The 12,674-nt window shown below is 45.3% G+C and overlaps 2 protein-coding genes across 7 annotated transcripts in view; one reads left to right on the top strand and one right to left on the bottom strand.

The window, feature by feature from the left end:
* Nucleotides 1-4,908, bottom strand: part of UBAP2L (ubiquitin associated protein 2 like) — a 22,554-nt gene extending 17,646 nt beyond the window's left edge. For all 6 annotated transcript variants that reach the window (XM_072428619.1, XM_072428622.1, XM_072428620.1 and 3 more), the window contains exons 1-8: nt 4,852-4,908; nt 2,540-2,669; nt 2,348-2,425; nt 1,464-1,574; nt 1,198-1,366; nt 1,012-1,107; nt 798-843; nt 607-713 (exon numbers count right to left, since the gene is read on the bottom strand). In XM_072428619.1, the coding sequence (XP_072284720.1) occupies nt 607-713; nt 798-843; nt 1,012-1,107; nt 1,198-1,366; nt 1,464-1,574; nt 2,348-2,425; nt 2,540-2,629 (697 nt within the window). In that variant the 5' untranslated portion in view covers nt 2,630-2,669; nt 4,852-4,908. The remainder of the gene's footprint in view (nt 1-606; nt 714-797; nt 844-1,011; nt 1,108-1,197; nt 1,367-1,463; nt 1,575-2,347; nt 2,426-2,539; nt 2,670-4,851) is intronic.
* A 148-nt stretch (nt 4,909-5,056) lies between these two features.
* On the top strand, nt 5,057-11,608 carry C12H1orf43 (chromosome 12 C1orf43 homolog). Its single transcript, XM_072427996.1, has 7 exons — nt 5,057-5,149; nt 5,716-5,817; nt 5,909-6,017; nt 6,338-6,391; nt 6,690-6,856; nt 10,324-10,382; nt 10,466-11,608. The coding sequence occupies exons 1-7, from the start codon at nt 5,060-5,062 to the stop codon at nt 10,662-10,664; spliced, it is 780 nt and encodes a 259-aa protein (XP_072284097.1). The 5' UTR covers nt 5,057-5,059; the 3' UTR covers nt 10,665-11,608.
* Nucleotides 11,609-12,674: the final 1,066 nt, after the last annotated feature.

Raw genomic sequence — 12,674 nt, 5'->3', positions numbered from 1 at the left:
AGGGATTCTCCCTTCCCAAAAACCCTGTCGTCAGTTAAGGCTACGTACACACATCAGATGATGCTCGTCTGATAATTGCCTCTGGGCTGGTACTGGACGGGAATATGGCAGATCCAAGGATAATGGTTGTAATGAAAGTGAAGGGGAGAGAGTGCAGCAGGGTGCCGCTCCGTCATTCTCTCCCTCCCCTCTCCATAAAGCAGAGCGATGCTGTATGTACAGCGCTCGTTCATGCTTCTTTCAGTCTTCTGCTGATCGTTGAAGATCTTTTCCAACAACAACTATTTGCACGTGTGTACTCAGCCTAAGTATCCCCCAATACAGAACCCCAATAATCCTCCACTTTTGGCTTGCTGAGGTTACTATAATCCATGAAGATTTAGCACAGGCTGAGCCTTTACTAAAGATTTGCACTCAGAAGCCTCTGTACATTTCAGTGTCGCTGTGTATTGCCCTCTCTCACCTTTTTATTTCTCCTCATTACCACATGGCAGACAGAGTGTTAAATTAAAGAGCCCAGAGAGCTTCCAAGTACAAATTCCTATAGATAACATCAGCAGATGAGACCCCCACACCATGCAGCAAGGAGTGACCCCAATAACTTACTTGTTCCGTCGTCAGGCTCAAAGTTAGCCGGGTTGCTCCATGTGTTGGTGTTGCCGTAACTGTCCTCGTTGGTTGAAGGCTCAGCGTAGTCAGCAGGGTTGAAAGTTCTAAAAGAGAAATTCACATTAAGGACATCAGGAAGCTGAAAAGCAGCACAATATCCAAATACCAAACAAGCAGATGGTACCTACCCCATACCCTGCGCAGAGAAACGTCCTCCTCTTCTTCCTGACCCCCCTAAAGATGGAGATAAAATGTAGTGCATTGGGAAAAATGTAAAATAATAAATGTGCACTGATCAATAAAGTTTTTTTAATTCATATAAAAGAGAAGTGAGGGCTGTGTAGCCAATCAGAAGGCCGATTTGATTTTAAGACCAATCAGGGGAACTCCTTGCGCACTTACCTCTGCCTCTTCCACGACCACGGCGTCCTCTCTCCGTGCCTCTTCCAGAAGAGCCACCACTTTTTCCTCCTTCTAATCCATTTTCCTGGGCTCTAACTGAACAAATAAAAAGGGAATGAGCTGCAGGGAATAAGCCCGCACCTAATATGTACAGCAGCATGCAGGGACCCCAAACCTATCACTTACACTCCCTCCCGCGGCTGGACCCCCGGCCCCTCCTGGGAGCTCCTCCACGCCTGCGGCTGAAATCTCGCTCTCTGTCTTTGTTGTCACGCGTTTCCTCGCTAGGCTCGGCTGGTCCTGCTTCTTTCTGTCCGGACACCCCCTTCTTCTTCCCCACCATCTCCCAGGAGTGCTGCAAAACAATAGCTTGGTCAGAGATTACATAAATAAAATGGGGTGCAGACCCAAAGCAGAGAAAAGGGGGTCATTCTGGCCACGGGGCCACTCACAGTGTCTGGGTTCCCCTCCAGCAAGACATTGATAGCTCTGTTCACATCACCGTTACAGTCGTGAAGTGCGATTACACATTCATCTTGATTTTTTCCTGTGATGTCGATCAACTGAAATGAAAAAAGAATTAAATTATAATCGAAATGTTTAAGTTCGTTATTTTTAGCTAAAACTCTGCAAATCCCAATGTTCTCCCTAACCTCTTTTAGCTGGGCGCAATGCCCAGCACTTTTCATTAACCACCCGGCGGTTTTGGGTTGGGTGACAATACCAGGGCTGCCACCCTGGTATAATAACCATGGTCCATAGAGGCACCCAGTGGCTTCAGACACAGAGCTGTTAGATTCCCATCCTGCACCGACAGGTAGGGAGTGGGAAGTCATGAGAGGTAACAACTCAGACCCCCCCCGTTACAAGGTATACAATGGTATAGTCCTGCTGCTGCTTAAGGTGACAACATGGCCGGGATTCAATGCAAGTCCTCAGTGTTGTCATCCTGCAGGAAGCGGCCCTGGAATGTCAGGATCGTTCAGTTTTCTAGGTCACTAGTAGAGAAGTAGGGGGTCTGCAGAAGGAACCGGAGCACAGCGGGGGGAGACAGGAATCTGATACACGTGTAAAGGTTGGATTTGGAGATTCTCCAAGCTTTGCAGATGAGAGGAGCAAATTTGGTATGATGTGCGTTTCCTTCACAGAGTCATACACCACATCATCTCTCCTAGAGTGTAAGCTCTTCTGGGCAGGGTCCTCTCCTCCTCCTGTGTCACTCTCTGTATCTGTCATTTCCAACCCTTATTTATTGTACAGCACTGCGTCATATGTTGGCGCTATATGAATCCTGTTTAATAAATAATAAAGTCATACACATAGGGATCTCCCTTACCTGTTTAACGCTCTCCTCAAAGTCTGCATCGTTCTGATCTGAAATCATCTGTGCCAGTCTGATCTGCTCTGCTGTGGCCTGGAAGCAAACAGAAAAACCATAAAAAAGTGCAATCACCCCAATGACCCGGTTCTTGCGCTGTCACATGACCCGGTTCTTGCGCTGTCACATGACCCGGTTCTTGCACCGTACCTGTGGCCTCTGCTTGTGTTGTGTCTGAGTTTGTGTCTGTGTCTGTTCCCAGTTGCCCCGGGTACGATTTGTCGCCACCGAGGTCATCATTTACAGTATATACAAATAACAGTATTTACAAATTACAACTCTGCGGGGACAAAAAGAGAAAAAAAAAAAAGATTAATTTAAAGGAATCAAATGTTTGAAAGCCAGAAACATTAAAAAAGTGAAATATATCTGGTGATTACATTTATATAGTCACTTCTCGGTGCGTCAGTTTCCTGTCCCCCGGTGGGCACTGTGGTTTCTCCCTATGCCCTATATATCACATAGGGCAGTGGGAAGAACCACAGCTTGCAAGAGGGGGAACACATGGAACCGGCAAATCTCCAGCTCTGCAAGATAGTGAGGAATGAAATTGCACCTTGCTGGCCAGGTAAGTATTCAACCTTTTTTTATACAATTATAACCCACCAACTGATCATGTGACCAGAGGCTTTTATGGTGGTCACAAACCAAGAGATCCCAGCCCACATCTGATTAGGTCCTTCTGCCCCTCTACAGGAAAAGGACCCTGCTTATTGGTAGATTATGTAATTGGCTGGAAATGTCCCTGGGAATACCTCCGTGTACAGCCGACATACCCAAAGGGGTAACCTGGAAAAAAACTCAGAAATCCCTAACTGTAATATTATTGGAGTAGCAGAAATCTTCCCGGCCCCTTTAAGCTGGGCGCACCACCCGGCACTTGTTGGGTGGTCACTGAAGAGTTGGCACAATACAGCGGCTGCCACCCACCTACAGCTCCTTCCCAACCAATTTATAAAAAATGGCAGAACACTGCAGCCTGGATAGCAATCATAACCCCCCCCCCCCCCCTTGCCTTTCACTCAAACTCAAGGGAGGGGGTGGATTTGTTTTCATGGCCTGAATATGGAGCCCAGCGATAGAAAACGATAGGGAAAATCCCCAAGCAATAAATCCCTATGGGGTCATTTTGTACCCTGCAGGGAGATTTCCCCTCACTTCCTGTCCTAAAGACACAACAGGAAATGAGAAGAAATCTCTCTAACATGAACAAAAATTTAAACCCAGACATTGGAAGACCCCATCGGAAGATTTCCCCTCAGCTAAAACTCCATGTTGGCTCTTTTCTTGTTTTAATGTTGTTCTATGTTTAATAACAACGCTCACAAAATCTCCTCTGATCCCCCATACGATGCCCCTCCTCCTGCTCTGATCCCAGACCCCTTGTACCCCTCCTTTATTCCTAGACCCCCTTCCCCCCACCTCCTCTGATCCCAGACCATTTGCACCCCTCCTTTGATCCCAGAACCCCTCCCCCGATCCGAGCCCCCCATGTTCCTATAAGTTATCCCCCTTGCAGACGCAGTGTGTGGATTTCACAGGTTTGTCTACCTGAGACGACCCCAGAAGACAAGCATGGAACCCAGGTTACTGTGGCATGTACTGTCCCCCCTTAGTGGCTACAGGAAATAAACCAGAAAGGGTCTACTGACATGCATGGGAGGTGCAAACCTTAAGGGTGACTCCACCCAGAACAATAACAGACATACCGAGGCTCCCACCGTCCCTGCGGTGTTATTATGGGGAATGTTTATGGAAGCAGACACGGGGGTGGCGCCCCCTCATGTGTGGTTGAAGCATTGCGTCCTGGGAGGTACGGGAGAAGGTCACATGTTCCTCCAGACCAGGAAGTACCAATGGGGGGGGTTCTAACCTGACCCAATGACCGGTTCTCTTTACACAAGAGTGTCCCCAATATACAGGAAGTAGAATATATTGTACCATGTGACTTTTCATGCAAATTACCCCTCCACGTTTCACCCCCCCCAGGAGTGACCCCACCATGGATGAGAAGATTCCTCCTGGAACTTTGAGGCCACTTCTGGCTGAAAGGCCCCGAATAATATTTAAATACCCGGGTAAGTTGGAGGGAGGGCACATGGATATTTACCCCCACCCAGCACCTCATTTTGAGGGCCCCGTATTTAACCCTGCCTGGACTCATCGTATGTATAATCCTGAGATCCCCAGATAAAAAAAAAACATTTTAACACACCGATCAACCCTATCCACTCCCGCCAAGCATGGCGCGTGAGAGTCGGCATGACTTTCTAGGCAAGCCCGCGGCTTCGCTACCCCCAGTAGGCCGCAGTGCGGAAGATACACCGGCGGCCCCGTGGAGGCCGAATACTCTCCCACCGCCGCTTCATCGTCCACCTAAAGCTTTCACCAACTCATATCCATCCCTTTCCCCGCATCTTCCCCCCGTCCATCACCGGGCTGACGCCGAGACCCGTCCTTACCTGCGGCTCCTCCGCTCTCACACCACGTGACCTCCCTTCCGCCCCGCCCCCTCTCACGTACGCTTTCCCCGGTGACGTCAGTGCGTGCTCTGCGTTCCAAGGTAGGAAACGAGAGCGCTGCGTTGCGTTCCACGCCTCGCTGGTAGTCCGGGCGGCCTACGTGTGGGCGGGGCTGTGTTGTCTTGGAGGGTGGGTCATATGACTTGGGATGAGGAGAGGAGGGGGGAAGATGGCGCGCAACACCAGTAACTGGCTGTCCGGGGTGAATGTGGTGCTGGTTATGGCCTATGGCAGCCTGGTGAGGACAAGAAACCCCCTCAGCTCCATAATGGCCTCTGTAGGATTTTATAAATGGGATTCCAAAGCTGTCATGGTGCCTTTACCATTGGGGAAACTTTGGGGGGTTGCTTGGGTGACAGAGTGGCCCCTGAGGGCTATAGTGGAGGGGCCACAAAAACTATGGTATCCCTCCAGTTATCCTAGAATGCTTTACAACTACAGGGGCCCCTGTGAAGTATCATTGAGGGAATCATTGAGATATTAGGGCCACAGGGACCACTGTGTAGTATCATTGGGGGAGTCATTGATAAAATAGGGCCAGAGGGGCTCCTGTGTAGTATCATTGGGCAAGTCATTGAGATAATAGGGCCACAGAGGATCTGTGTTGTATCATTGGGGGAGTCATTGACATAATAGGGCCACAGGGGCCCCTCTATTGACTAAAGATGTCTGGGTAAATTGCATTATAATTTAGGGGTGCTTGTGAAGTCTGGTGTCCCCCCCCCCCCCCCCCAAAAAGGGCTTTTTCCCCCCCCCCCCCCATAACTCATTGATTAAATGTCCGCTGTCCTTTTCCCTCCGCAGGTCTTTGTCCTCCTATTCATCTTTGTGAAGCGACAGATCATGCGTTTCGCCATGAAATCTCGCAGGGGACCACATGTTCCGGTGGGACACAACGCCCCCAAGGTAGGCAAGGCCTGATATCTATACAGGGGTGGGGGGGCTGTTTGTGGTTTTTCTGTGCCCCACACTCATTCTAAGGCTTTCTCTGTTGCAGGAATTGAAGGAGGAGATCGATAATCGCCTCTCCAAGGTGCAAGACATCAAATTCGAGCCGCGGCTTCTGGAGGACGGAGATGACCGTTTGCTGCAGCTGGACACCCCCGGTGCGGGAATAGGGCGGCAAATGTCGCTGAGTACTATAAAATATAAAGTGAATCTGTGCTTTGTCCATACAGGGCTGAATATGGGTCTGTCCCAAGGGTTGTATGATACAGAGTCAGGGAGGTGATGATTGGCTGGATGAAGTTCATTCTTCCCAGGATTGCAACCAAAGCCGGCGCTGCTTATGTGCATAATGAGTCTGATCAGGGAAACTTAAAAGCGGAATTTTAGTTCCATAAGAGGGAATATTGATTTAGGTTGATGATAATTTAATAGGTTGTCAGACGGACTGATGATCATGGGTTTTGTTTTTCCTTTTTAGGCTCCTACAATTATCTGTACAGAATGAAAACTTTGGATGCGGTTAAAGATTCTGGTAAGTTTCTCTCCAAACTTGGTGACCGATAGGTAGAGGTTTGTTTATGACCCCACAGCTCCTCCCCCACCTACCTACCTGATACACAAATCCATTCACAGCTCTTCTCTCACCTACCTACCTGATACACAAATCCCCCCACAGCTCTTGTCCCACCCACCTACCTGATACACAAATCTAGTAGGTAGGTGGGAGAGTTAGGGAGATTTAAAGGCATAGCACAGGAGTTATTTACATGTAAATAATATTATGTTGGCAGTACAGAACTCCTCTAATATTTGTAATCTTTTCCCATCAGAAATTCCTTTCCAAGAAAACGCCAAATATCCCATGTCTCTGGTAGGAAAGAATTTCCGCTCAATCCTGCTGGAGATGAGAAATGCCAGCTCTCCGTACAAGGCTGTACGTAAGCCGCTACTGGACGCCCTGCTGGACGGCTACGACTCGGCCCGATACGGCACCGGGGTGAGAACTTATTTCTTCCTAGTATAGAACATGCGGGACTTTTATAGTCTGATCACATAACATCCACTCCCCATATTTCATGCACCAGGGAAGGAAACTCTCCTTGTAATCATGGAGACATCAGGCTGGTTTAATAAAGCCCTTCAAGGCTGGAGAGGATTAACTTTCATTAGTGAAGCTGGCTGATCCAGCAAACCTGGAATGGATCTGGTCCAGGATTCAAAACATTTGCTAGCTAATTCATTCCAGGTTTGCTGGATCACCTAGCTTCACTGATGAAAGTATATCCTCACCAGCCTTGGAGAGCCTTCATTAATCTGGCCCGTTGGGTAGGTTCCTTATCCTTCACCAACAAGAAGAGGCATTGGCCAGAAATTTTTTGTATGCTGGACATGCGGTGTCCAGAGTTTGTTTGCTGCCCCCTATTGACTTGAGTTGGTGCTGCTTGCAAATGCAAACTTTTCCATGCAGTGTCAGCTCACAGAGGGAAGAAAAACCGAGCTCCTCTTGCAGCCTGAATAGGTCCAGCAGTTACCCCTCCCTGGCACCCAGTGATTGGCAGTAGGTGCTCGAGATAATAAATGCCACTGCTGGATCGATATTAACCCCCCTAAGGGTAATCCCAAGTGTGACTCCGGGTGGACTTTACCTGCAAGTAGCGGTAATCCCGAGTCACACTCAGGGTAGTTTTAACCCAAAAAAACCCCCACTTACCTTGCTCTATTGTTGGTTTTCTTTGATCTCCAGCAGGCAAATGCAGAGACGATCTCTGGGGTTTCCCGGTGACGTCGGTGCATGCATCCGCGTGGGCGGGTGGATCGGTGGAAAATTTAAATAAGTTTGTATTGTATTTAATACATAATAGCTGTATAGAGTACAATACAAAGAACTATTCATATAATATATAAATCATAATATTATAATCATATATATAATTATAAACAATATGCTACTGTACACTTACAATACATGTTTAAATATTTTTTAAAGCTTTTTTTTTTTTTTACAGATTTTTGTGTTTTTTTTTTTAATTTAAAGTTTATTAAATTTTTTAAATGTTGGAAATATTTCGGTGAGTTATGCGTAAGAATTTTAGCCTTCCAAGTTAAAATAATTTCCATGCAAAAAAAGTAACGCTTTTTGCATGGAAATTTGGACAGAATTAGAACGCTAGGAAGTTAAGCCCAATTGATATCGCACAGCAATTGATGCCACATCCTAATATTGTTCATGTTAGTGAGTGGTAGGTATGGGATTTTTTTAGGCATATGACAACACCTATATAACAAAAGAAAAGCCACTTTTTTTTTTTTTTTTTTAGTTAAAATATGCAAAAAAATAAAACATATATAGAACAGTCAAGTAATGGCCCCCATAAACCATCCATGTGGGGCTGGGCAATCAATCAGATTTTTATATATATATTCTGATTAATTGCCCAGCCCCACATGGATGGTTTATAAAAAATAAATGAAAATGTCAGCTATATAATTATGCTATATATGTATAGCATATAAATAGCAAAAATTTATATTTATTTTTTTTAATAAAGTGCATGTAACCCCCCCCAACTAATGAGCACCAGTACTCCTGTGATCTAATACCTTCCTGTTTATTATGAACTCTTATTGGTTAAAGCGGAAGTTTCATTCCTCTATTGTGTAGGTGTGGAGGAAGCACCAGGCACCGCCATCTTCTTCTGCCTATATCAGCCAATCTCACACTAGGTCAGGTCAGGTGACGTATCCACCTGTAAATGAAAAAAATAAAGGTGTCACACACATGCACATTCTTATCAGTACTCGATGCCTTTTCTGAGCATGCCTGGGATTGAAGGGGCAGCACCAAGCCTCCTAGGACACGTGGCGCAGGTATCTGCTCCCATTCAGTCTTCTGCAGCTATCTCTGGGAATTGCAGAACCACTTCCCTTATGTTATGGAAATGGGAAGTCCTGTCCTATGGTGGCACAACATAAAGCGAGTGTAGTCATCTTAACCACCTGAGCATTACACTGAGGTCTAGATTTCTGTACCAAAAGTGATCCATTGTTTTTCATGAAATTTTTTTTTTAAATTGTTGACCTGTAACTTACAGAAATATGTCCGAACAGGGGTTCTAGTAGATATTATGAATATAAAAAATGTTTGAAACACACGATCATTTAAAAAAAAAATATTACTTTTAATAAAATTAAAGGAAAAACACAAAAATCAGCTTAAACATGACTACATAAACAAAGCTTGAAGCCATGGCAGGGGTCAGGCAGGCAGTGATGTCCAGGTTCAGGCAGAGATGTCAGAGTCCAAGCAGAGGTCAAAGCAGGCAGAGATGTCGGAGTCCAGGCAGAGGTCAAAGCAGGCAGCAAATGGTCAAAATTAGGCGAAGATCAGCAAAGGTAATATAAGACACAGTGTTACACACTAGCCATCCAGGGAATAAGTGGCAATTTTTAAAACTTTGATTCTGTATTTATTGGGGTTTGTTTTGAATTATTTTGTATTTGATTGGATACGGGAGTTTGTATCCAATCCAATACAAAATAAGAATTTGAATTTCCAAGTTATTTACTTTTATTTATTTTTTTGTATTGGATTGGATACAGGAGTTTGTATTCAATCCAATACAAAATGAGCGTTTGAATTTACCAGTTATGTACTTTGTATTAATTTTATATTATTTTGTATTGGATTGGATACGGGAGTTTGTATCCAATCCAATACAAAATAAGAATTTGAATTTCCAAGTTATTTACTTTTATTTTATTTATTTTTTTATTTTTTTGTATTGGATTGGATACAGGAGTTTGTATTGAATCCAATACAAAATGAATGAATGAGTTTCTATTTGAATTTCCCGCACACGCGCCGACGTCATCACGCACGCAGGGAGGAGCCGTCCGTTTTTTTTTTTTCTCCGCCGGACGGCTTCTTGTTTCAGAAGGCACCCGGCGCTGGAACGAGAAGGACGTGGGACGATCAGCGGGACCAGGTAAGAAGCCGGCCGGCATCTTACCGGTCCCGCTGGCACCCGACGCTGGAGAGGGAGATCGACGGACGATGCTGGAATACGAAAACGATGCTGGATGAGCACAGGGGGACCAGGTAAGTAAGGATGGGAAAAATCTCGGGGTTAACCATCCTTGCAATTTTTTTTGCCCGAACGAAGGTCGGGCTTAATGGCAAGGTGGTTAAGACAGAAAGTGACTTGGTGGCAGGATCACCAGGTAGCCTGAAAAAAGATGTCAAGTCTCCAACATTGAGCATTGTGGGATGAGTAAAATCCTATGTTTTATTTCCAAAACTGTTTCTGTGCCTCATTGGGAAGATTTCCTGTGTGGTCCCTGAGAAAGGAAGTAAAGGGAAATTTCCCCACAGGATATAGAAGTCTATATACCCATGGCGGAGGCATAGGGAAGGGTGCATAGGTGGTGGTTTGACACCTCACTGATCCTTTTGTTTCCCTTCAGATTTATGGAAAAGCAGAACACGAAAAGTTCACGGAGGCTCTGAGCGAGTTATCGAATTTGTAAGTCATTCCATCCAATCACGGGCTTCGTAGCTGCCTCTTCTACAGCAGCAGAGATTCACCCTATTCTCTTCTTTCCTCAGAGTGAAATCCAGAGACTTGGGAAGCCAAAGGCAGCGCCAATCCGCCGCCAAAGACCTGACCGCCTCCCCGGAGACTTCCTCGTCGCCCACCATCCAAGTCACCTACCTGCCGTCCAATCAGAAGAGCAAACGACCCAAACACTTCCTGGAGCTGAAAAGCTTTAAAGACAATTACAATACTCTAGAGAGCACTTTGTGAGGCGGCGGGATCCCTGCCATCTGATTGGTGGAGCTATTTCTCTGTTGTTTTCAGGTCACTGTGGCACAAGGTGCCATACCGGTGCTTTCTTCTTCTTCTTCTGATGGCCGAGGTGCAGCGCAGGAGCGGACAAAGCAGAGTGCATGGGTTTCATACGAGTACATCTGTTAAAGCCCGGCAACCTAAATCATCCACTGGCTTTTCTCATCTCTGTCCTGCAGTGACAGCGTCACTCAAGGCTGGAATCTGAAATCATTTGACCTTTTTATAGTCGTAGGGTGACCCCACCATTTTTAGGTTTGTATGTGCTGCTCTAGTTGAGCCAAACTGTGAATACTGGTGGAGAAATCTCACCACCTGGACTCCTGAAGGATGCTAATAACCAGCATGTGACTGAACTTGCCAGCTACTGTGTAAAAGTAAAATATAAGTTCTGTGTGGAGGTTTTTGATGTGGACCCCCCAAATGCAGGACTACAAAGGAGCGACCAGCCACGGGGACCCCGGACTCGCCTTTCTCCTGGTCGGCAATGATAAACTCACAGATTGCACTACTTGTATTACTTTTTGTTTTTTTTCTAACTTGTTTCATCAAGGAAATTTACATGCGTGCTTAATCGTATTGAATCCCCATGTGAAAGCGAAACGTGTTAGGAAATGGTGACCTGTGCATTGGAATGTCATCACTTTTGTATCCTTTATTGGTAGAATAAAGTTTTGTTAAAGAAAACATGGTGTATATGATAAGTGTTGGTCATCCAAATGTTATAGGAACCCAGCAAATAATTGCCTAGGTTTTCTACAGATTTTGGGAAGAATTGGCTCATTATTGTATTTTATTCTGTATATTTCTGTCCATTCTCTGTAAATACTTTACTAAATCTGGACCGTGGGAAGGAATTGTTTTGTATTTCTCTTGTATAGCATTAAAAAGGAGATAAAGTATATCCAGCCTGAGTCTGAATTATTTATCTCATAGTTCTTTTATTTTATATTGATTTGCTCTGAAACAAGTTCTGGAGTCCTTGTCTGTTCTTTGCCTTCATAAACTGAAGCTCAATAAAGTTTGAACAAAAAAAAAAAAAAAGGAAGTAATCTGGGGCAATCAAAGTCTTTGTTTACAGTTTCCATGGTAACAGAGTTCTGGAGCAGGAAGTGGAGTTCTCTGAACACACGTGAGTATAATCTGTTCTAGCGGGGCATGCTGATCCTTGTAGTGCCTGTTGGCTAGGCTTTATCCTGCATGGTATATACTGAATAGGGATCCTAGAGTTCTCTAATCACTCGATGTCCTGTAATCCACCAGAATCTTTATAGCCATGGTCACTGCATACCAAGGCGATATAGAAAAATTAAACAAAGCATGGCCGAAATAATGGAAACTCACAGCACTATAGATATAAGAAGAGAACTGATAACAATAACTGAGATTCCCAGCCGTTTCTAGCTTTATCAGCACTTTTTGGGTAAATACTAAACTTTGGGTCACAATCTGGGGTGATGGACAGTTGGGGCATAATAAAAGGGTGGACATGAGAAAGAGCAACATATAAGGGGCGGTAGAAAGCTGACAGATTAATCAGGATTACTGGATTCTTATGGCAGTAATATTAAATTTGTTGTGAGAAGACTAATAAAGTTTTCTTTTATCTTTCCACATGTAAAAGATTAAATGTTTAAGCAGCCAGGGGCTATGGGAAGCTTTGTTTCTGCAGCTTACAGAAGAAAGGGGAATACAAGTGTTTGGGGGTGGCACAGCAATCCAGTTTATTTGTAGTCAGACCGGACATCAGGTGATACAGAAGTGGGGTCACCCCCTGTGATAGGAGTGTAGGGATTGGGGTCGGGGGGGGGGTCAAATAATCACTGCGGGCTGTACACAGAATTCACATTTATCTATCCACAGACATAATGATTGCAGCAAGAACACTGCGGAAGACCAAGAGCAACACCCAGGTAAGGGGGGAAGGGGAGGAGCAACACTCAGGTGAGAGGGGGGAAGGGGAGGAGC

Source organism: Pyxicephalus adspersus, chromosome 12, assembly GCF_032062135.1.
Source record: "Pyxicephalus adspersus chromosome 12, UCB_Pads_2.0, whole genome shotgun sequence".
In the NCBI taxonomy this organism is placed as follows: domain Eukaryota; kingdom Metazoa; phylum Chordata; class Amphibia; order Anura; family Pyxicephalidae; genus Pyxicephalus; species Pyxicephalus adspersus.
This window is presented reverse-complemented; position numbering and strand designations above follow the sequence as displayed.